General features: G+C 35.9%; 1 protein-coding gene across 11 annotated transcripts in view; it reads right to left on the bottom strand.

The window, feature by feature from the left end:
• LOC140145892 (adhesion G protein-coupled receptor L2-like) overlaps positions 1-25,401 on the bottom strand; it is a 217,448-nt gene that overhangs the window by 24,684 nt on the left and 167,363 nt on the right. For all 11 annotated transcript variants that reach the window (XM_072167599.1, XM_072167605.1, XM_072167607.1 and 8 more), the window contains 5 exons: positions 9,674-9,865; positions 8,905-9,088; positions 6,311-6,466; positions 2,680-2,888; positions 1,266-1,315 (listed from right to left, as the gene is read on the bottom strand). In XM_072167599.1, the coding sequence (XP_072023700.1) occupies positions 1,266-1,315; positions 2,680-2,888; positions 6,311-6,466; positions 8,905-9,088; positions 9,674-9,865 (791 nt within the window). The remainder of the gene's footprint in view (positions 1-1,265; positions 1,316-2,679; positions 2,889-6,310; positions 6,467-8,904; positions 9,089-9,673; positions 9,866-25,401) is intronic.

Genomic DNA, 25,401 nt, shown 5'->3' with positions numbered 1-25,401 from the left:
TGGAAGTACATTTATTCATGTTACCTGCTCATGACAGATGTACTATTCTCAAAGCACTTCAACATGAGTTGAACATTTTGACTACTACAGGTTCATTTGTACAGTAAATGTGAGAAGCCAGTGGCAGCAACCAGAGGTACATGGGAGGCATTTCCCGGTTGATCCTTGGTGTAATTATTTCTTGTAAGCTAAACCTAAACATAAGTCTAATCTTAATCATAACTCTCATCCTAACCCTAAGTTGTTGTAAAATTACATGAAGGAATAACCCTTTCCTCTTCTTGACTCATCCATGATCAAAACAAATAATAAGGCCAAAAATACATTATTTGGTTGTCCTCCCAAGACAAAATTTTGGAGGGTGGGTTGATCCTTTACGGTAAAAAATTGGCCATTTTTGAACTGAATTTAAATGGAAATACTGCCTGTTTTTAATAAAATATGCATTTAATAAATAAAATGAGTGAGTAACAAATAAAATTTAATACTGTCCAAATTGAAGGTTTCTTCTAAAAAAGTGATTTGAAAAAAAAAAGTTTTATGCAAATTTTTTTATTTTTTCCCCACTCCCTCAATTTTACCCCTTCCCTGGAAAAACAGTCCTGTACTGCCACTGTGAGATGCTCTTGTAACTTGGCTGTAGACCCCCAAGGGTCTGGGATCAACTTGAAACACTGTGCTCCACCTCAAACTCAATATTAACTAATGTGTAAGCATGATCGTTGTTAATGTCAAAAAGAGATTATTTAAAAAAAGGCTATTTTCTTTGGCTCCATATAATTGAAATTTCTTGGCCCATTTTTCACAATTTTACCCTGCCTTTATTTCATTTCAGCAAATTTTCCTAATGTCAAAATGTCACAAAAGGGGTAATTTGATAAAAGTTCCTAAAAACATTGCAATTTGCTGAAACACGTCCTTAGACCAAAATAGGGATCATTTTGAATTTTTAGAGTGATATGATGTGTCATGTTAATTATGAGCAGAAGGCTGACAAGGTGTTTATCTAGCAAAGCTGCAAGACTTTCCATTCAGGATTTCAGTTGCATTTAACCTGGACATATAGTTATATATGATTTACCAACTATCAACATAAATCATCCATCATGACTTTTCATTTCTTATCACTCAAAAATCTTAGACTGTGACATGGGAATTAAATTTCGTGGAAAAAACCTGAAAATGTGTACCAAATTGATGAAAACACCCTGAAAACAAATAAAACACAAAATGAAAATAAACCTTTGCTGAAGAGACATACATACCTATTGATAAACTGCCAGTATGCGCAGACAGGATCAGTGACGTTTTCAATCTGAAAAAAAAAATGTATAAACATAAAAATCATTTAACATGACCACATATTTTAACTTAAACACACAAACAAAGAATTATGGCCTCATAATATATAAAAACACTGTGAAAATAAGCCCTCACAAACTTATTGTACCCAAGATATTTTTGATTCAAAAATTTTCATTGGTTGATGCTTACAGAAGATATCAATTTATCTCATATCATGATTAAGCAATTTTGCAACACATAAAAATTGTGAGAAAACGATTGAAATAATATTTAAGAATATTTATGGCATAAAGATTATAATCACTCACATTACTGTATGAAATATGGGGTGTTAATATCACGCAACTAATAATTATTAATTATTGTCATGATAAACACATTTTGCTGAAATAAGAATTGCAGTTTGTGAAATTATGTGTACAGACAAGCAGAGGGCTATTCCAGTTGAAGTCCATACGGAAAACATGGCCTTAATCTTTGAGGGGGTGTAGATTTCAAATGGAATCTACCATTTGAAATTCATACAAATAACACCTTCAAGCTAAAAATAAAAGGATGTTCACATGTAATGGGTTATTCTTTTTGAAATCCATACACCCCCATGTAAGACACAACCATAATCTGCCATACAGGGGGTGTAGACTTCAAATGAAGTCATCCAATCAAGTAACTCAATTTGAAATAATACTCCCAGTGTGCCTAATTAAGCACAAATCTTCCACAGGGGGTGTGGATTTCAAATAGAATCGCCCCAATGATAAGTGTAACATGCACATGTCCATTCATCATTGTAAGGTGATCTGAAATCTGACTCTTCATTTGAATTGGGTGGTTCCTTTGCCAGGTAAACCAATCTTCATCACATATGGTTTAGTTCTTACTGGTACCGCTATCTGTCTATGACTCTTTCTGCTCTAGAATGTGCCATCCGATAAAATAAATTGGAGTCCGATGTCAGAAAGCTTGATTTTAAAATTATTCTCTCTAAGTAAATGTGAGTCTGATGTTGCAAAACTTGATTTCAAAATGTGGTCATGTCAAGTATGCAATATTCCTTTTGTATGCTTTTGTTTAAAAAAAACTGCCAGTTGACATTCCAGTTAAAATCCATACACCCTCTATGGAAGACATGACCTTAATCTTCCACACAGAGGGTGTAGATTTCAAATGGAATCACCAATTCAGGTAACCCCATTTGAAATTCACACTCCCTATGTGGAAGATTAAGGTAATCCATAGGGTGTATAGATTTCAACTTCAATAGCCCATTTCTTTCATCACCTTGCCCATTGGGCTAGTTGTTAGGATGACAACTGGCCCATCGTAATTCAACTGGATGTTAAAACATTTTTTGTCACAGTATCATGTGCATACCTGTTTATGTTGGAATATCAATTTAGCCGGCTTGACCAGTCCTGCAGAGACCAGTGGGTCATTGATAGATGCAGAGAGTATTCTGGAGTTAACGATGCGCTGACCGCTGCTCACTTCATTGTTTGATTTTGTGTTGAATTTATACGTCCCAGCTGTCCCCAAAAGCTCCTCCAAATTGTTGTAGGCGAGGAAGACAACTTTGGCTGTGCCTAAAATGATGGTAGAAAAAAAAAAAGGCGAAATTAGTATCCTGTGTCCGAGTTGTGTTTTGTTTGGGCATGTGGGTGGGGGGGGGGGTGGTTAGTGGAGTATAGGATGTGAGGCAACAGATTCAGAGTATAATTTCAAGATTTTAGGTTTAGATTCGCATTGTAAATCAACAACTAGTTTAGTGAAAATATTGCTTTTTCAAAATTTTCTCAGGGGCATCATTTTTTTTAATGCTAATTTTGGCGGAGAATGGACCTTTTTTTTATGTTCAAAATTGGAACCCTTTGAACTTTTAAGTTCAAAAGATTCCAATGTTAAAAACATTATATGCATTTTCATCTCTGGGACATTACATACATGTACAGATGATTAAGTTATTTTGGAAGCTTAACAAATGGCTATGAATTAGCTGAATCATAATCCAATCATCAAAACTGTTAATACCATTGCCTCTTTAAATCACCCTTACCTAAGTCTAACAAGTACTTTTTCTAAACGATTAAGAAAGATTTTACGAAAAAGATTTCAATTTTTCATACCTTGAAACAGGACCTGGGATTAAACTTAATTCCGATATACTTGAGGAAAACCATGACTTTGCTATAAGCTTATTCACCTGAATCTATTTTAAACCCGCTAATGTGACTATAAACGTCTCAGCACTGAGAAGGAAATAATCAATCGTATTAGGTTCATTTCCCAGCTCTTTAAATCCATATCATACATCCCGATTCTAATTACCCACGATGCACTGATTACCCATAATGCACCAGAACAGGAAGATGTTTTTATGACCATGGAAACAGCCACTTTCCTTTGACTTTGCATGCACTGCTATGCAGTAATGAATTTCACCCACAAAAAATTATCTTGTTTGGAACTTCAAATATATTAATCAACTGATGGGAAACTCATCACAAATCACTAAAATTGATACGTGATAAGATCTGATCAGACCCAAGTAGGAAATTTTGAAAACTTAGTTATTACCATTACTAACTTTGCTCAATACCCACAGGCATAAATTCTGGGGGATTGGGGATAAATCCCCTGCATATTTGGGATGGTCGATACATACAATTATTCCCCCATGTTGATGCCTTATATTTGGCCATTTTAGCCTAAAAATTACCACATTTTGCATGTTAAGCACAAATTTATTCCACTTTTGCACCATATTTCACAATTTTAGTTCAATATGCCTAAATTTTTCTTGCGCATTTGTACCATAAACTTTATATTCTGTTGCCAAAAGGTGCTGCATTCACTATACTTCAAGAAATTTTCCCCAACCCCATCCCTCCAATGTCAAAAAGAAGCATTTTTGGCACAATGTTTGGAAATTTTACCCCCCCCCCCATCATTATTGCAGAGCCCCTAAGCAAATATCTGAGTGGCCAAATTTTTGTCAACAGTGCCTATCTTTCCAAATAATCATACTCATCCATACTTGCCCATATAGGGGTGGCTTATACCCGAGTGGTTTCAGTACTGGATTTTTACTTAAATAGGCAGCACGCTGAGCGACCACCCAAGTAAGAAGACAGTATCTGCTAAGTAACTTATCAACACACACAGCCTTTTGACTTGGGGCAGCCAATACACCCTGCACTTGTCATCATCCCCATTCACACATATACAATATTTCCTCCCAGTAAGTTTTGCTCCAATGTTACTTGTAAGGCATACTTCCTGCATCTAGTTGGTGTCATGAGTGATTGTACGAGGCACCATAGTGCCTTCACCGAGATAGTTAACTCTGCTGGGGTAAGATACACTTGGGTATGGCACAAGAAGGTTGTAAAGGACAGTAGCTGCCACATGTTGATTCTTGAGAAGTACAGAGACGAGAACATTGAGTTTTGAGATATTTTCTCAAAAGATCAAGAGCATCTCAAGAACCACTGAACCAATACAGGGCTTGTTTGTACTCATTTTAATGCATTTTTCATGCTGATTACTAATATGGTCATTCAAATCTACAATTTTGAAATTTTTGAATTTTCAAAGAATTTGGAACTTGTCGTCTGCAGTCGACACATCAATACTTTGACACAGTTATTTCGTACATGTACAGATGTACTAGCTTTGAACATGTGAGTTCTTTGGGACAAGGCATGAGATTTAATACTATGCGTACTAGAGCACGCACTGGCGTTACTCTATCAAGGAAGCCAAATGTACTTTAGTCCTGCAACATGTAGACTAGAATGCATGCCCTTGACTTTGTATCCACAAATTTCTTGACATAAGGAAGCTTTAACCCATACCATCATTCTGAACTCTCTTCAAGGAAACCCACATCTCATGGCTGCGTATGTGGTGCTACACATGGGTTCATGTTAGATCATAAACAATCGCACGCATAAAATACTACCAATTATCTGTTGGCTACAAATAGCCTATGCAGATGTGGAAATTAATGATGACTACTGTTGAGTTACCCACAACATGTAATTACTTCTACTTAACTAAATGTTCTGCGTTTGATAAGAAATAAATGAATGATATCTTTGGTCTGTCTTAAAAGGGCATTTCGTGATCCACAGCCTCATCCCCCACTTTTCTCAAAAAAAGTTGAGATTTTTATATCACTGGAAACCTCTGGCTACATAATGTTTATGTACAAAATATTTCTTGCAGATTAATTCGTTTAGCAAAGATATCGTGAAATTTGAATTTCGTTCTGGTGCACCAGAATGAAATTACAACGCATTGTCTATATGGAGCAGTGTAATACACATTATCATGCATAACTCATGAACGCAAATTCGAATCAACTGAAATTTTGGGAATAGGTTTTTTCGTGGATATCTAATGAAAATGACATAAATAGAGGATACTAGGATCACGAAATACTCCTTTAAGTTGGATGTTTTGAGACCTTCCAACTGTCAAATTGATGTTATTTTGTAACTTAAATCTAATACTTTTAACTATTGATGATGTTGTGAGGGCCAGACGGTGAGGAATGTCTCGTAATGCCGGGTCCCATGCATGTGACAACTGGAAACATGCATGTGACAGACATTCCTCGCCGTCTAATGTCACAACATCTGACTTCACAACATCATCAATCAGATGCCTGATGAAGTTCAAATTTTTGGATGCAACAGAGCAAAGTGAGTTGCAAATTTTAGTTCCAGTATTAGATTTAATTTACAAAATAATGTTTAGAACTACTGAATGAATAATCTACACTAAGATTCAAATTCATGTTCTTTGTTTAAAGACAAATGTATTGGCAGTGGTATATCCTTTGAGAATGGGGACACAATGAATACAGAGTACAGGATAGTGTGTCCCCATTTACTAATGACGTACCACTGCCAATACAGGTGTCTTCTCTTTATATTTAACATCAGTAGTTCATAGGAAACACACAGACAGACATAAAGACAAACAAACAAAGAAAACTTACCAGATGGACTTCTCTGCTTGATGCTTTCAGTTGGTATTGCAATAGAGTCTGAGATGTTCTCCCATGATTTGGACACCATTAAAGTGTCTGGCTTTGGAAACTGGATGACTGGAGTCTTTAATATGTTGGACACTGTCTGCACATCAACTTCCAAAACTGTGAAGAGATAAATAAGAAATATATTGACTTTTACATTGATCATGTAAAATAATTTACTTAAATTCAAATGTTTATTGACTCTTATGCGCTGGCATACACATTTCCATTGGGATCAGGGCTGTATAGCAAGCTTCAAACAAGAAATAATATTTATTAGGTTTGGCGAAATTGAGGGCCAATGTTGTTCTCCCATCCCTAAGGCCCTGTAGTACAGTAAAAAGAGCACAAGTACTCTACACCAGGAGTAGTTGGCCTTTTAGTGTGGGTGTGTGTGTAGGAAAGGGGCAAAGCTAACTTTTCATCCCCATTTGTCAACTTTTCATCCTGACTGTTCAAATTTCTGTCCCTATTTGCCAAGTTTTCGTCCCAATTTGTCAAACTTTTGTCCCATTTTTAGTCATTGTAAAGACACTTTTACTCTTTACCATCCCCATTTTACCCCTGAAAATTTCTGTGGGAGGTAACCTGCAACCATCTATTCAAAACAATGCTCTTTTCTAGTTCAGAAGGAGCCTTGGATAAGTCTTTACAAAATTTCCTTAAATATATAATACCCAGATCTAAATAAATGTTAAGATAATTATTACACCCCTGCCAACAATTATATCCAAATATGGTGGTCCATATATTGTTCTTGGTATTGCCTCTGCATGCAGCACAAAAACCATCTCATTTTTATATCTTAACTTGCAGCTGAATGCATAGTTTTATAGAGTGTATAATGTAATCCAATTTAAAATCCACTTTTCCACAAATTACCTCCCGGAACTACAGAAATGCACCAGGATTTGTCATAGTTCACTGACTTATTAAAGAATTCATGACTTTTCATTTTAAAACTTGAAAAAGAAAGATTTAGCTTCACATTTTAGAGCAGGAAAAATGAGTCTCTTCAGTTCATGCACCTGTAATTGATCTTCAAGTATAATTTCATTATCATTTCAATTTGTTCTAATTACGATACTATGAAGTGTCTTTGATGTCACATTACTACAAAAGTGCATGCAAAAGTACTTGTATGGCAAGTTGAATAAAACATATATTGAAATAATTTCTCTTGAAATATGACCAAATGTACTGTTCTGTGGATGTGGGTACTAACCCCAACACCTGTTCTGCTTTTTGCCTAAGTGGAAGGAAAGAAGAAAGAAAGAAGATAGAGAAAAGTTGTTTCTCCACTCCTGTTCTGACCTGAGTCAAGAATGCACTAAACAATCAGGTTTCAACCAGCAGATCAGGGATAGCAAGTCAGGAGTCTGACCGTTGCCCAAACAACAATTGACAAAAGTTACTACACATATAGTAAGGGAATGGGCCGTAATTAGGGCAAACATAGTATCATGTCTGACACTTCAAATCCATAAAAACTTTGCCCGCATGTATATATGCATCATACATACTGCATTTGTGTGGGCGTCAATCCAGAAGGAATAGGATTCCAGAGATCCCGACTTAATTTTATCCTCTGTATGCCCTTAATGGTGTCTGGTAGCCATTTCTGGAAATATTTAAGTAACTGGGTTCCTGTGTGAATATGGAGTTGTTTTGGAATACCCACACGTCTTAACGTTATTATACTTGTCGTATTTGACAAATCATCATATTGATCAAAAAACATAAAAAGTAAGATATAGAAGTATAAAAACAGGTTAATGCACTGCATGCTAGTCATATGCTTCAAGTTTTGAGATATTTTCTCAAAATATCAAGAGCTATCTGAAGAACAACTGAACCAATATATTACTAGGCTTGTTTGTACTCATTGTAATGCATTTTTCCAAATATGGTAATAAAATTTGTTTGTATTCAAAATAAAAATTGAAGCTTGTCGTCTGCAGTCGACACCCGCATGGAGAGGGTTAAAAGAATTGCAAGTTGCAAGTCATACCAACTTGATATGTATCAGTCCATCAAATTGTTACATCAAATTTTGTTTGAGCCTGGTCCCATCAGGACCTAAGTGTGTCTCCACATGGAGCAACCGCTTAAACAAGTAAACAAACAAACCAAAATACTACCTTGTTTTCCCTCAAAATAGTCTTGAAAGACAAACAATACAAAAGATTGGTCGAATAAATTGATCCTCAGCTCACCCCAATTTTCCGGCAAGCGCTTCAAGTCATTTTGGTCGATAACATACAATGCTAATGCCCTTAAGGGACTTTGATAGCAGTTTCTTTCAGAACATATTTAGCTTAAGTTCTGTAAAACAAAATGGGTAAATCACAAAAATGTGGCTTGCAGCTCCCTTTGCTTTTATTTTGAGAATAGACTGGTTGAACATGGATCAATAGTCAAGAAATAACATAATGCAAGATCTGGATGTGCTCTGTTCATTGAGGTACATTTTGTCACTATCGACCCATGTTGCACTAGATACCAAATCAGAACAGGAAATCAAAATGGAAGAAATGCATTATGGGAACACTACTCACCAACATTCTCATCCTGACTGCTGACAGCAGAGCCACTATTCAAATTTTCAGCCAATAAGAAAGCACTTTCTTCCAGAGAGTTGATGAGTTGAGACGCTGTATCTGATTGGTCAGATCTAGCCAGGTCGTCCCACGTTTCAAATTTGGTCTTTTGAAGCATGGAGCTGGTGATGGTCACATAATTCTAACATATCAAAACAACAAAAATAACACATGTTGTAAATATTGATGATAAGCATATAAAAGTATACATTTTCAGAAAGAAAATGATGCAAGGAATCCAGATTAAAAACTGGCAACATTCCTTTTACTTTCTCTACACATTTCTCTGTGATTCTCTACTCTCATAACACCCCTACATGAGTCCACCCCAATTTAGTGATCCACTCCCGATTCTAGAAATATACAACACAAATTTCTTGGGTTTCAAAAAATGTTATCATATTTTGCCAAATGAAACGTTTGGAACTAACAGGCAATAAAAGTTAAATTTAGTATTTGGCCAAACTTTGGAAATAAGGGCCAAAAACATGCATTTTTATATATTTTTATTTATAAATTTCATATTACTGTAAATGTGGAAATTTTTGCACCGCATTTATTTCACGCTTTTCGCGTTCCAAGCTTCTATCACAAAAATAAAATCACACAAATATATTCCTTTTATGTATTGGTCAATGTAAGGAAACTTAGGATCACAAATTTAAAAACAAGAGAAACACAGTTCATAATTGGCAAAGCACAAAAAAATAATCACATGAAAAATTACCTCAGTAACTTCTTTAGTCTTGGCTTCTCTCTCTGGTTGTGCCAACTCCTCTATATCTTTCTCCAATAGCTCTACAGAATTATCCAGTATCTCTGTGATTTCAATGATGTCTCCTCCATAGAGTTCCTCTGTGGTTGTCACACTCTCCTTGACTGCATTTGTAACTTCTGATGCAGGAGCACCTTCACCAGCCTGAAGTTGAAAAAAAAGAAAAAAAAAGAAATCGTCGGCTGTATTCCATAGTGGCGTATAGTGATTTTTGGTCATTTTTTGAAAATTGGCACATATATTTTTAATGATGTTCTCTTTCATTTTTCTAAGTCTCATCAGTCATAATTAGCTAATTAATTAGTAATTAATTAATTAAATGTGGCGTATAGTTACAAAGTGACATTTTTTGTATTCCATAGTGGCGTATCGACCATACGCCACTTTTTATACACATTTTATAATTATGAAATATCGGCAAAAATGAAAAACATCGTATGTCATAGTGGCGACGCTGGCGTATCGGACCTATACGCCACTATGGAATACTTAACGACAAAAAGTAACGCCATAGGGATTACACGGCGACCGAGGTGGCGACGGTTAACGTTAGGTTAGGGTATTGCGTTTTGTTCGTTTTCCATAGTGACGTATAGTTTTATTTTCAGTTTGCCAGCAATAGTATGTATTTATTTCTTTTGAAAAATATATAACAATAAAATCTATTTAGTTTACTACCGAAATTTCACATCATTAAAAATATAATGAATGTCTGATTTACACGACTCGATTTTAAATTGGCATTTCTTCAATCCCGATTTTCTCGAAAAGTTGTTTATTCATGGCGCCCCACTATACGCCACTATGGAATATGGACGACGAAATATTGATTATTTTGATTTTTTTTAATGGTATCTGTACCTTACTATTCCTCTGTGGTTGTGATACCAGGGAGGATTAGATTTTGCCATGTGGATGCGGTACATGATAGTGTGATGTCACTGTATAACTAAGCTGGAATCTTGAAAGACATCAAATATGCTGGCGAAGTTATGTAATAATCGGATTAACTACCATAACAATAGGTGAAAACAATTTTTGAATATACCGCGCTGCACTGGTACGTTCACACAGTACCTCTGCAAAGAACCATATCATGCTGATCACTTGCACCTGTATGATTAGTATCTTTGAAAAGACTGGTATTGTATTCAATTCATGATTGCAGATGTACACATGTGATGAGTGCAACTTACTTGTAGTGCAGCGCGATATATTCAAAATTGTTTTCACCTATAATTGCTATGGTAGTTAATCCGATTTATTACGTCACCTCGCCAGCATATAGACATTCACCTTTCTTTGATGCAGAATTAGTATTTATCTAACTGGATAGTAAAGGTAAAGGTTAAAGGTCATACTGTAACCATGCTCACATTGCCAAAGTGCTCATCTGTTGCCTTGCCCTTTGGGTTTAAGTTTGAGTGTCAATTAACTGTGAGGGGTTGCCACACCTCCCACAAAACTGTCTGCTTTGACTTCAAGGCAGTATATACTGGTACCCATTATACACCTGGGTGGAGGGATACAATAGAGGTTTAAGGGCCTTAAAGTGCACAATATGATGACACCACTGGGGTTGGAACCCACAACCTTCCTATCAGGAGTCAGAGCCTGTATCACTGTGCCACCATAAAAGATATCATTAATTGCACCTGACACTTGATTTGATGAAAATGAAGATAAGCTATGATGTTACTAATACAGATTTTGAAATGAACTTTGTCAACTGCACTTTTGTAACTCTGCAACCATGTGTTTCACATTAGATGTTTAAAACATTCTGGACAAAAATAAACTTGCACGATTCAAGGTCGTACTGTTGCACATGTTATACTATGCTTGTTAGCGCCAATGAGTTTATCCTGCTCACTCTACAGGTAAATGACTGTAGAGCTGGTAAAATAGTTGCACATAATCAATGTGCATGCTGTAGGCAGGCCACAAAATATGGCAAGTTCAAAGCTCAAACATCCCCAATTAGCCATAGGCTTCAACATAAAAAATATCAAGAGCTATCTTAAGAACCACTGAACCAATACTAGGCTTGTTTGTATTCATTTCAATGCATTTTTCAAGCTGATTCCAAATATGATCATTACAATTTACATTTCTGAAATTTTTGAAGAAAATTTGAAACTGCATGTCGTATGAAGTTGATACCTGCATTGGATACAGTTATGCCACAGACCAGTTATACAAAGGCCTATGAGATCATGAGGCCAGTGTTGCACTATGAGCCCTCCTAATGGGTTACTCTGGTCACTGCCTCCATCCTCACCCACTTTGCCACTGAAGATGCAAATAGCCTACCCTATTGAAGACATATCATAAGCATGTTAAGCCACGGTATGATTGAATGTTACAGGTAGACTAGCAATGATAACATTAGTGTATATAAATAACCCCATGCATTAGCACATGGCAGGAACACTGGCAAGCGATACAGGTAAAATTAGCACCAATAAACACGCTCCATATGTACTTGCATGGCCAACATTCTGCCATGTTAAGCTACTATTTCCTGTATTTGAACATTCTCAGTCCAACAGTAGTTATATGGGTTATATGATAGTAACTCGTAAGGCTGTATGGTTCAATTAGAAACAACATTTAGTCCCCATTCTAGAAAAATACAGCACTAATTTTTTGAGATTAAAACAATGTCATTAACTTCTGCCAAATTAAACACAGCTCAATCCTAATTATTCATTTAATACTGATCTGACGATAAAAAATATAAAAATGAGCCATTTTTTGGCCAAAATTTATTGATTTTTGACTGAAATTTTTTGAAAATATTCAGAACATTTTTGAAAATTATGTCTGCAAAAAATTCATCAAATTTTTGCCAGATTTTTCAAGTTTGTGGTTATATTTTAGGTTCATTTTAGCCTCCAGGAAAATTTTTTTCGTCCGACCGACCTTGAAGTCTGTCCACCAGTTAAACAGGTTTTTTTTTTCAATGCCTATTAAACGGTGAAAGAAATGCAGCCTTAATGCATATCACATTTTGTATCTGAACTGGTAAGTGTTCTAAAGAGTTGATCCCATTTTCACATAACATATGTTTCATATTTCCAGACCCACAGTGGACAGCTTTCATGGTCCTATCTACTAAGAACAAGTCTACCCTTAAGAATTGATCAAGGCTAAAAATAAAGAAACAGAAATCCCCTCACTGACATCTATACTCTTCAAAGGTCAATTTATAATAGTATTATCTGTCCCAACTGACTTTCCTAGTAAAATAATTTCATTAGAAAAGTCTGTGTGAAATTCTCAAACACCATCAACCTTCTTTGAACAAGTTTGCGCAAATGAATAACAGAATTTTAAAGATTGCAAAATGAAATTACAGAATTTATAATATTTCAGAATGAATCAATTTAATGGGCTATTCTATTTGAAATCCGTACACCCCTATGGAAGACATGACCTGAATCTCCTACACAGGGGTGTAGATTTCAAATGGAGTCATCCATTCAGGTAAAAATTTCAGTACTTCAGGTACACGCTGCAAATATGAAATGGATGCCAGTTTTCAACATCAGTACGTAGAAACATGCTGCTCACTGGTAAAACCGGTAAATTGGGCAAAAAATACCAGAAACAAGGGTGATGCACATTGCAGATCGCCCAGTATCAACACACTGGTTTTATAGACAACCTTGCAGCGACATTACGTTTTGAATTATACTGCAGACTCAAATGGTTCACAAAACCTGACAAGTTTAATTCTTCAGGATACTGGCCTCTCACCTTGACCTGTTGTTGATGACACCTATCTGTCTACCCCCAGACAAGATAGAAGTGTCTTCTATTTTCACGGCCTTCCTGGATCATGGGTCCTCTATAGGTTAGGAAACTTTTGAGGACCCATCAACAAGTTGACACTTTGGGGGAAATTCTATAAGCTTTCTTGGTTCACAACATTTCTGTGAATATTACCACTTAGGCAATGTAGCTCATTAGTATAGATGGTAGGAATCACGCTGAAGGAGGAAATAGTCCAAATGTGCCATTTTTGAAATGCTCTCTTTTCCATTCAATTTGGTATTACTTGGGGGAAAATAAAGTCATATTGTGCCAAATCAGGTAAAAAAATACGCAGAACAAATATTGCCCATCTATTACTTATTTGGTACTTAGGTTGAATGTCTTAAGATTTTGCTTTTGTTTTAAGTGTTCAGATACTTTAAGTACACAGAATAGTAACAGAATTGCTATATTTTGGTGAAACCTATCATCGAAATGAATAAGCAGGTCAAATGTTTGAAGTGGATGCCTATGCATACTCCTAACCCAACCAGACAGTATCAATCACTTTAGCCACCATATTTATAGGCCTATTATTAACTAAAGCAAGCAATCTTGAGACATAGCCTAACCTTTAATTGGCCAACTAATGAATGCCAGGCTGCTAAAGATGTCAACCCCAATAGCCTTATATGCCTAACTGCTCTTGCTGTCAAACCTTAACCGACAACAGGCAATCTAGATCTTGTCATTATGGACCATAATGGCCTCGTTCCAGTGGCATAGTCCAATAACCTCAATTACATAATCATAGTGCAAAATTTGACCTCAAGTTGCAGAGTATGAGTTTTTGTACCCAAATCTTCAAAGGACATTCAATGAATGTACAAATGTATTGGGGTATTGGGGTCCCGGGGGCACTTCAATATGAAATGGATATAGGTGTAGGGCTGGCACTTTCGCACTAAGGGGCATTCGGTGAGAGCAAAATGTAAAAATATGGGGTCATTGGGTGAGAGCATGATTTTTGGCATTCGGTGAGAGCAAATGTAACAAATATGGGGTCATTGGGTGAAAAAATGACAAAAAACAGCGTCAAAAAACCTCGAAAATCGAATTTTTAGTTCAAAAAGGCTTCAAATTTCTTAGTTTTTTCGAAAATAGGTAACAAAATCAGTGATAAATGAAAGTTGCTGTTCAAATTGAAAAGTAAGGGTCTTTGGGTGACAGATCAAATGGAAAAATAAGGGTCTTTGGGTGACATAACATGTGTTAAGTAAAAAATATGGGGTCTTTGGGTGAGAGCGGCGCTGAAAAAGGGGGTCTTAACAGCCCTACACGCGTCACCTCCAAAGTGGGAGTGCCCCCCCCCCCCGGGATTGGGGTTTAAGAACTGTGCCCCTGATAGATGAGCATGTTGTGGATCCTTGTGTCTAGATCTTGTGTTTGGTGACCATACAGATCCTCAGGACACAGTCGTCCAGACTCAACATTACATCCAACCTGTGTGTTTATACGGGTACTCTGTATCACTCCACAGTTGTTAACCAGGCATAGCACTGACTCTGTGCCCTCCGATATTCTATGAGATAGCCTAATAGAGTGGCCGAATAAGGCTCCCTAGCGGCCAACCTGGCCACTTGCATTGCATGGCTCATTTTGCTCGCAGGCTATTTGAGGGGTGTTGAGATCTTGCCAGCAATGCTCATTCTAACTAAGCATTACCGACCAAATCAAACCAAAATAGAAAGCACAGTGATTTATAGTGAATGCCTAGACGTTAACAAGCCTCAGCACACTTTACAGGTTGTCGCTGACCACTACAGCCCCACATCATTCCATATACCATTTAACTGCATCACAGGGACTAACAACCAGTACGTTTCTACTGATGCTCAAAGTAAGGGCTGCAGGTGCTAGAATCTTTGTACTAGGTAGAATCATCTCCATTTATTTTTAAAAGGTTTTCAATTACAAATTCTTCTCTTCGTCATAATCATGCAAATAACGAAATCTTTTGAAGATGGAAGGAAAATTGAGATTATTGTCTGCTATAGATACCCAAAGTATAATTCTCTCAGATTAAGTTGTCTGCTGCGAGTCCCGTCTTGTGATACAATTATAGAATTTTCATCTTGAAAACCCTAATCATAACAGAAAATGATGATAAGCCCTCAAAAGAGGGAAAAAGTATGTTTTTAACATTTAAAGCCGGAGAGATCAGTCTTTAATTCCCGTAAGGTTTCATGAAGTTTCATTTGTTATTTTCATATGAACTTTTCAGATTAAAGTGTCTGCTTCAAGTATTTCCTTACAATTTTGATTTTAGAATTCATGTCATCTGTTGTTTATTTAGTGCCCAACATGATATCGTCTGCTGATTACAACATTACCCAATCATAACCCAAGATCAGTCTGTGTGTACATAAATGTGAATTTATTAATTTAACCTTCTTTTGCGTGCATTAAAAAAAGTGGACATTTTCTTGTAGCAGACGACATTTGCAAAATGAGCAGACGACACTTTGACAAAAGTTATTAACATTTTTTCAAAAAGTATGAATTTTCTAATTTCCATGATCACATTTGTGATCTATCAGCAAACAGCATTAAATGAGTATAAACATGCCTGGTATTTCAAATCAATGGCTCTTCAGGTGTCAAATGTATAGAAGAAATTTTAATATTTTAAAAGGTTAAAATTTCTTCTACACTTTTGCGTATTAAAATACGCAAAGAATTAAATTCCCCATAGAGGAATTGCAATGCAGGCAGGACAGCACAATCCATTCATCGTCCAGCACTTCTGAAGCATGAAAGCTTGAGAAATATAAATAATCTCACTTCCTTTAATGGCAAAGTTCGCAGCTGTAATGATCATATTGCCCATGAGTACCTCCGAGGATGAGGTTTGATACCCAAAGTCCACACCTTGTATGGACGTTTACATAGAGAATGAAACCAAGTCTCAGAGGATGAAAATGGCAGGTTGGATATTTTTGCCATGGTATTATGTTTGTTTAAGATTACAAACTATTCGCAGACATTTCCTGAGTAACCAGGTACACGTCTGCTATATTTCTATAAATTACTGATTATAATACTCTCTTTCCTCCTCACAAAGTCCAGTATCCTGGTCCTATTTGTGTACAACAAAGCAAACTTTGCACATATGATTTCAAAATGATGGAATACTAAGGTTACAGGTTTACGCATCAGAGGTCAATGAATTCAGTCACCAGGGTTGAGAATAATGCAAGAATTAACGATTCTGACCATATATCCCCGATATAAAATAAGATCTGCTTGTGAAAGCACAGTTGATTCATGAAAATCACATTATTTGATGTTGCCATAGCAACAATATTGTAATATCCCACAATGCACTTTGTTATTGCTGGTAATTCCACAACCGCAATAGCAGTGTTTATCATAGACTGGAGGTCCTGTCAGCACATTCTCATTTCGGATTATTGCGGATTTTGGCGATTGCTGGTGGTTGCCGCGACAACAACAAGGCATCATCTCTTTAATATATGATGTCATCATCTCTAACTTCATTTCTGGGATCGTGATCCATTTTTCTTTTGATACTTTAGATGCATATTCCACCTGATATTGTAATAATATTGTTGTAATTTTGTTGTAAGCTACTTGGGACCAAAATTTAAATGGGGGAAAAGTTCACTTCTAAATTATCTCAATTTTCAAATGCTGCTTTGGGAACCTAAAAGGTATTCTTTCCCAACTACAGAATTGTGAATAAATTCATATTGTGCATCTACAACCATTACAAATTCATCTTCTTGTATGTTTCACATTTGGTACATAGTTTACAACTCAAAAAGTCTTGCCAACAGATTTTTTTCAAATATGCTTAGGGGCAGTGTAGACGGTTTGTTTTTGTGCCTGTTTTTCTATTGCAAAACAAATGTGCTATCATTTTTAATTCTCTGCTCTGATTTTCCATTCTCTACTGCGATTTTTTCCTCAGATGATTAATGTTGTTTGGCCTGTTTACTATTCTCATTGTTTTGTTGCTTTGACAATTTTTTGCAATGATGTAAGTAAATTGAAGAAAAATCGTCAAAACTGTCACAACCTGCAAAGCGATGAACTATGCACTAGAATTAAATTATTTGAGCGATTAATTTGACAAAAGATATGACCCTATATAAATTGCAAACCATTACATTCTCTATTCAAGATGTTAAAACTATAGGTATAGTACTTCCATAGATTTGAGGCTATTATAAGGCTAATGAAAGTTGATTCCAAGTTTCTCGTCACCTGCCCGAAATCACTTTTTCATTTTGGCCAAAACTTTCATTATTTTCATGAAGTCAATTATCTGAAACTTAAGATGAAAATAATCAAATATTTTAACTCTCAAAATGTCAGACATGCCCTGCTGATGATTTCAGCAGTTTGTCTTAGTTGTAGTGATAGAGGATGTAGTCAATGATGAAACTGGAAGGATTCACTCATCATGTTCTCAGTGATTACAAAAATTGCAAATTTATTTTTATTTTAGTCAAAACAAACTCAAATCTTTTCTCAATCTATTTTGAAATGTCTGTAAAGATAATCTAAGCATTAATCCCTGCTTTGACATCTGTGATCCATTTCACTAAACTTTTAACCCGTCGTAACTCAAGTAACTGTTCGTAAAGTTACGAATATCCAAATACTAGACATAACTTTATGAAGGGTAAATCCCTAATATTACTTATGAAGGGTACCGTTCGTAAGTTAGTAAAATGGAACTTCTGACTCGTTTTAAGTTAAGAGCAATTTCAAGACTTTGTAAAGTTTAGTGAAATGGGCTTATGGTCTTACATCAGCGATCGAGATATTAATGAAATGCAAAGAGTCACCTCATCACTCCATAACATCACCTTTACATTGACAAACTATTCGTATTTTCAAAACCGAAAAAGAAAATGTCAAATGTCCGATCTCTTGCTAAATATAAACTGTCTGATCTACCTGGAGTAGATTTTCATGAACTTTATTCCTAAGCATCCTGCAAAATACTAAAGCGTCAAGCCACTGCGCATTCATGCATCACACATGATGTGATGACAAAATCACCATAAGTTATATATACGCACAATTTCATTGGCGGGCCAGCGAAACACCTGTGTGTACTGGTCGCTGATGGTGTTCTAAGGCACCTGACGGGTCTTGGGTTCAAATCACGGAGGACACAAAGCAACTTCTTTGTCCATCTTCTCTCTTTATTCCTTCTTTCCCTTCCATTCGTCAAAAAACTTGAGACTTCAGGTTAATACACCTATTCACCTACTTATTGTAACCTATAGTGCTATAAACTAAAAACAGATCATGCAACTAGCCTTTTCTTAAAATCGACCATAAAATTGATCATCTTTCTAAATTTACTATCACCCTGATTTAAAAATATTGTCTCAACTCCCAAGATATATACTTCAGGAACTTACAAATCCTACATTTGGTGCTGCCCTGGCACTTCAAAACAGATCATCCAAATAACCGTTTCTTAATGCTTTGCATGCTAGCAATAGGCTTCAACATAAAAAGTCCCAAGTTTAATTGAGGCATTTTCTAAAACTATCAAGAGCTATCTCCAGAACCACTTAACCAAAACTAGGCTTGTTTGTACTCATTTTAATGCATTTTTCATGCTGATTCCAAATATGGTCATGAAAATATACATTTCTGAAATTTTTGAATTTTGAATTTTTTTTTAAATTTGTCGTCTGCAGTGGAGAGGGTTAAACTCGACCATAAAAACTGATCATCTTTCTAAATTTACTATCGCCAAGATTTATAAAATATTGCTTTAATTCCCCGAGATATATACTTCAGGAACTTATAAATCCTCCATTGTATGCTGCCCTGGCACTTCAAAACAGATCATCCAAATAGCCGCTTTTCAAGATCTGCCAAAATTTAAACCTCAAGAACTAAAGCAAACAAATCAAGTTAGAAATATGGACACTAACAAATTTACAGTCTTCTAACCTAGGGCCAACTCACATTGGGATATTTCAACTGAAATCCATACACCCCCTGGAAAAGACATTTTTAATCTTCAACACAGGGAGTGTGAATTTCAAATGGGGTTACCTGAATGAGTGACTCTGTTTGAAATCTACATTCCCTGTGTTGGAAATGTCTTCCATAGGGGGTGTATGGATTTGAACTGGAACAGCTCAAATTTTCTTAGGTCACTGACAGCACATATATGGTCAATTCCAGCGAAATCGGGACAAAATTCTCTCTATGTTAACTTTCCACTTTAAAATGTCATTAATAAAGGAAATCACGTTATTGATGGAGCATATCATGTCACGTCCAATGTGCTCTATTTGTGCATATAGGCCTTTACTAGCAAGTCATACCAGGGGACAAGTTATGATAGCTTAAATGAATTGGCGTTACCCACTTAATTCAAAGATAAAGCACCATATATGTCATTGAATGTCCTTCAATCAAAATGAAATTATTACCGTTAGAAAGACGTTTGCATGATCTCTCATCATATGTAAAAGGATTGAATTCCACCAAAGTTTGTGGACTCTAGAGGCCATTAAGTCAATTTGGCTAATAATTTTGTTACCCGTGTATCAAAAATAAAATGATCGTTCTGAAAAATGTTAAGTGAATATGCCATAAATGACTATATCATGAAACGAAGTTTCGTTCTATAATTCTGAGGTCCAAGTGATTATTTTATGCAAATACGTTTTACCCATAAAATTCCATAAAATCAAATTTGACGTTACCCACGTATCAACTGTTACCCACGAGTCCAGCAAATATAATTGCCATAACTTAAATTAACATTTAATGACTTTGGACACTGAATTTAGTTTGACAAGCGCTTAAAATTGTAAATCGTAAAAATCGTTCACCGCTTTAAAAAAGAATCTCAGACGGTTTAAACTTTTGTTACCCACGAATCCCGAATAGATGCTAACCTTGAAAAATAAGGAGATTGTTTATTTTAAGTTTAAAGCAGCACATATTCAAGCCATGGGTATGCTATAATTTTGACAGTACTTACAGTTTATACACCTAAGAAACGCAAACCCCAAACGGTACTATAGTACTTATAGCTTTACCCACAATTGGCGTTACCCACTTAATCCAAGGATTTACTCAGTAAATTATATGTTTCTTATGCATCTTAACATTTTGAAAAAACATGCGAAATAGGTTCCAAAACAGTCCTGTTTAATAGCGTCCTCTTGAAGGTATACTGAAGCTGCATCATGAAGTTTTGATTAATTATCCTAAATTACCATTTTTTGGGTAAATGCAATTGGTTAGAGAAACGGGAATCATTGAAACACAATGGAGGAATAACCGCATGGTGGTTTCCAACCTTCTGTAATATTTTCTATTTTGCCGCTTACCAATATATACCTTCAAATATGTGTTACCCACGAACATTTTGGTTACCCACAAATCCCTACTTAAATTATAGTTAACAATGTATTGATAGTGTTTTAGTTCATAGGAACTGTCAAACACGGGTTAATAGAATATTGCTGCATGAAAATATGGAATGATTTTACTAAAATAATAATATAAAACTGTTTGCTCTGTCTATTTGAATTTGGCAACTTCATTATTCTCAAAATTTTTATACCCAAAATGCCATAATGATCCATTCTAAATATTCCATGTAGTCTGTATTTTGATTAAAATTCATTTTAGTGCCATTGCAGCCTGAATTATTGACATACAGAAAAGTATTTTTTATTTTTGTTAAAAAAAATTAATAGGAATTGCTATTTTCTAGGCGCTGTTACCCACGAATCCATCCGAGATCCTCATCCTCATTTGACGAGATACAAAATCTAACTTTATATTTATATGAAGCATTTATTCTAATCTTTCGAAATAATATAGTAATGTTAAATGACAGCCACTTTGGAAAGAGTTAGAAGAATTGACACAATCTTAACTGTACACCTGGTTCTTTCTTAAAATTTGTAATAACCAAAATATTTCTTTGTAGATATATGTAATAAAATTCTATTTTACGTTCAAAGTCTTCACGGATTTCTAGTGTATATGAGTCACACATAAAATATTGAAAGATATTAAAGAAAGTGAAATTTTATGGCGTACAACAGGTGAAAAATGCTTGAATTAAGTGGGTAACATGCATATGCGCATTTAACACTTTATTTGGTCTAGCAAGAAAAGTTATTTTTCAATCCGATGGCACTTCCACCTGATGATTCACTAGACATGATCGTCTCATTTGATAAGTCTAGAATTGAAAAGGAAAACATTTTCAAAATGGCCCCCAGAGAGAATTTTGGCCCGCTTTGGCTGGAATTGACCATATACTAACAGGGCTGCCAAACATTTTCAGCGCAAATCATTGACAAAAAGTCACCCAATTTTTTCTTAACCATTGTTTTCTATGGAACAGGACAGAAAGTATAGCAAGAGCCATATATGTCAAAAAGTCTGTCAACCTCTTTCTTAGCCCTAATGGCCCTAACCCTAAAACTGATCCTGCTGCCCGTACCCTAACCTATTGAAAGCTTAAGTCTTTGTTGTTGTTGATTGGTTCAATAAAGAGGCGATTCCTGTGTTAAACAAGAGGAGGAATGCCTTATGCCATTGCCAATTGTCCAGTTTTGGCTCTTGGGTGTTGTCATAGTTGAGCTATTTATAATCAGTCCCTTCATTCAGAGATGCCAAAAGTCTAAATATATGCCTATTATAGGCCTATATATGGTGAACGTATCGTAGTCAAGTAAAGAGAACAAGAAATTATGGGTAATCCTTCAAGTTTCAAAGTTGATGTAAATGAATACGGTTCCGTAAAATGAAGAACATACATGATGCGCTGATGAGAACAGTTGTGAGACTCCGTTATGAATATAAACTAAAAGTAGTTTGTAGTTAGCATGCTGAAAATGGCATTGTGATAATGGAGCTCAACACTTAAAGTTTGGTAGCTTCTTGGATATAGATGTAGAGTGAGTATGTTAAATGGAACCATAGTTGTTCCATGCATTTTAAGAAAAATGCCTGACATTGGTCTTTTGATCCTCTTCACCATGTTGATAGGTGGGATCTCATCAGGAGCAGCCTAGATGATAGGATTATACTCCAGAAAATGTGGGAAAATGTATGTCAGTATGACATAAATTTATAAATCCCACACCTACATGAAAACTAAAGGACTAACATACCTAGTTGTAAAAGCAATATGGGCTTTGTAACATTCTTGACAGAAATTTTCTTTTGCCTGCAAGGTATTCAATCAAAGCTTTTTACAAATACAACATCTGAATGATGGGAAATCTTAACAACCACTTCCTTGATTTGAAGACATGAAATTGTCAGAGTTTCATCCTTTGACTGGAGGCCATTTTAGTCACTGACTGTCATCACCGTCCGTCCCCCGTCCGGATGCACAGGCATAAGCATCCTGGTTGTCAAATAAAGGTTATTAAAACAAACCATAGGACATGTCGTCTGCTCCGTTAAGCTAACCGGGGATATTTTTATTTTATATCTGCCCTATCCTATACGTATCATCATGCTTAAGACTCATCAGGAAGCTGGAAGTGGTCTGAGAACACATTATCATCTTGAGCATGGAGGATACTTCAGTAAGATTATAGCTTAAATTGAAAAGAATTGAACAAATAATCTGAAAAGTTACACATATCCTAAGCATCTATATATTATGCAAGTACATAAATTGCTAATGTTTCAGCTCTTGCTGTGTTACTTGTTGCAGTTTTGTAAAACTTTCTTCATTTTAGATGCCCCAATAAATCTGCAAAAGGTCTGCTTTGTTTAAACAAATAGCAAAATTGGGCCAAAAATGTCAAAAAAGTTGATAAATATACCCAAATCATGCAATGAGTTAAAAAAAATAGAATCTAAAATCAATTGCAGAGGGGATAAAGGTCTACTTTTGGCCAGAATGAAGATTTCTCTTGAAAAGGTCTGCATTTGGAAAATCCGCATCCCCACAAACAATTTGGGCTACCGGCCTGGCATTGACAGTGTCTATTTATACACTTGGCATACTTAACAAACTAACAAACAAGGATTCAAAATAACCTAACACCTATGGCACCTTGTCCGGACCATCTTCCATGTGCTTGAACTCAAATTGTATTTTAATGTTATACTGGTCCATATTTTGTGACACTTCAGACTTGCAAAATCCATTTCAAGTTCAACACACCCTACACATGTAAAGAATGTCAGGAACTTCTTGGCACCTGTTGTGTCATGTATTTCTCACAAATGATTGCCACGTTAAAAGCATGCTCTCATTTGTTACATTGACAGGTGAAAACTTGACACTTTTTTGTTTATTGTCCGTTATTTGATAATATTTGAAAAAGGAAGATTAACCCTTAGCATTAACTCTGCAAAATGCAACACAAACAAAATGTGGGATTTTTTGGTCAAATATTTATAAAATGTATGACATTTTTCATCCACATTTAAAAACTACACATAACTTATTCAAATCAGTACAAACAGGCTTAGTAGTAGTCATCCAGAGATTTTTCAGATAGATCTTGCTATTCAATAAAGAACATAGAAACTTTATGACTCGTCAAACGCAAATCATCAACCATGAAAAATGAGAAACACCAATGTCTTGGATTCGTCTTCGGGGAATACAATGCGTAAAATTAAATTTCCCGTTGAATTGTGCTTATAATTTCAATGTTTGTCTCCACCGTGGTACTTCAGGAAAAGCGACAAAGGATACAGGGAGCTGGGGAGAGATGGGGCTTGGATTTCATCACGAAATGGTCCTTCTTATATGGGTGCATTAACATTTGAATGTTGTTCACATAACCATAGCAATGTTTTTGTAAGGGATTTACATACAGTATATCCAGTGATATATGAATAATCAAACTGGCAACTTGGATACGGGTGAGCCGAATAGAGACAAGGTTTGGATTTCATTACGAAATGATCCTTTTTATATGCATGGGTGCATTAACATTTTAATGTTATTCTTGCATAGGTTTGTTTTAATTTTTTTTTTGTACAGGATTTCCTCATATTTTATCCAGTGATGTGATCTGGAACCACAAAATGAGCATGAAGTGTCTAGTTGGTATAGTTTCGAGATGCCCTGGCTACAGCACTGGTGTTCTGTGTTTCAGACGAACCTGATGAAGCCAGTAGTATGTCCTTTGTGAATGGGGCACAAATTGGGCCATTCACGAAGGGCATACTACTGGCTTGCACAGATGCGTGGCAAACAAAGAACACTGAGTACTACTTGGCTTACACCAGAAAACAACATCGGAACATTTCTTTGCTTAATACGAGCATTGAACCATGATTATTGAACTGAGATATCACAACAGATATATGAACAAGTTCAAATCTAGATCCTGACATTAAGACTATCAGTCACTCGGGAGCGCCGGACCGGGGCGCCGGACTGATCAAAGACATTGAATAACCAACTTTCAGGCTATACATTACCATAGCAACTGTTAGAGCTACCATGGCAACTCTTATCAAATTGATACGAAACAGGTTGATGACCATGTGGCTTAATCTGTTTCCAACAGGTTCCAAGTTCCCTGTAAATTTGACATGGGATAGAGGCTGTTGACAAAGAGGCAGCAAATTTTTCAGCCTAAATCATGGGTCAAATCCTTGAAAAGTCACCCTATTTCTCTCTTAACCATTGTTTCCACTGGGACAAGAAACTGCTGTAAGTTGCGGGAGACAGTGTTGAAAAGTCACCCAATATTTTTCTTAACTGTTGGTTTCTATGGATAGGAAATGGTCAAAAGTCATAGGGAAAATCTTTAAAAAGTAGCCCAATTAGGCTACCAACTGGTGGGTTTGGCAATCCTGATTTGGAAGGGGAAGCAAGGAACAGGATGCACTTGGATCTCAATCTGTCA

Source organism: Amphiura filiformis, chromosome 2 (genome assembly GCF_039555335.1).
Source record: "Amphiura filiformis chromosome 2, Afil_fr2py, whole genome shotgun sequence".
NCBI lineage: Eukaryota > Metazoa > Echinodermata > Ophiuroidea > Amphilepidida > Amphiuridae > Amphiura > Amphiura filiformis.
Note: the sequence above shows the minus strand (reverse complement) of the source record. Positions and strands in the feature narration are given on the sequence as shown.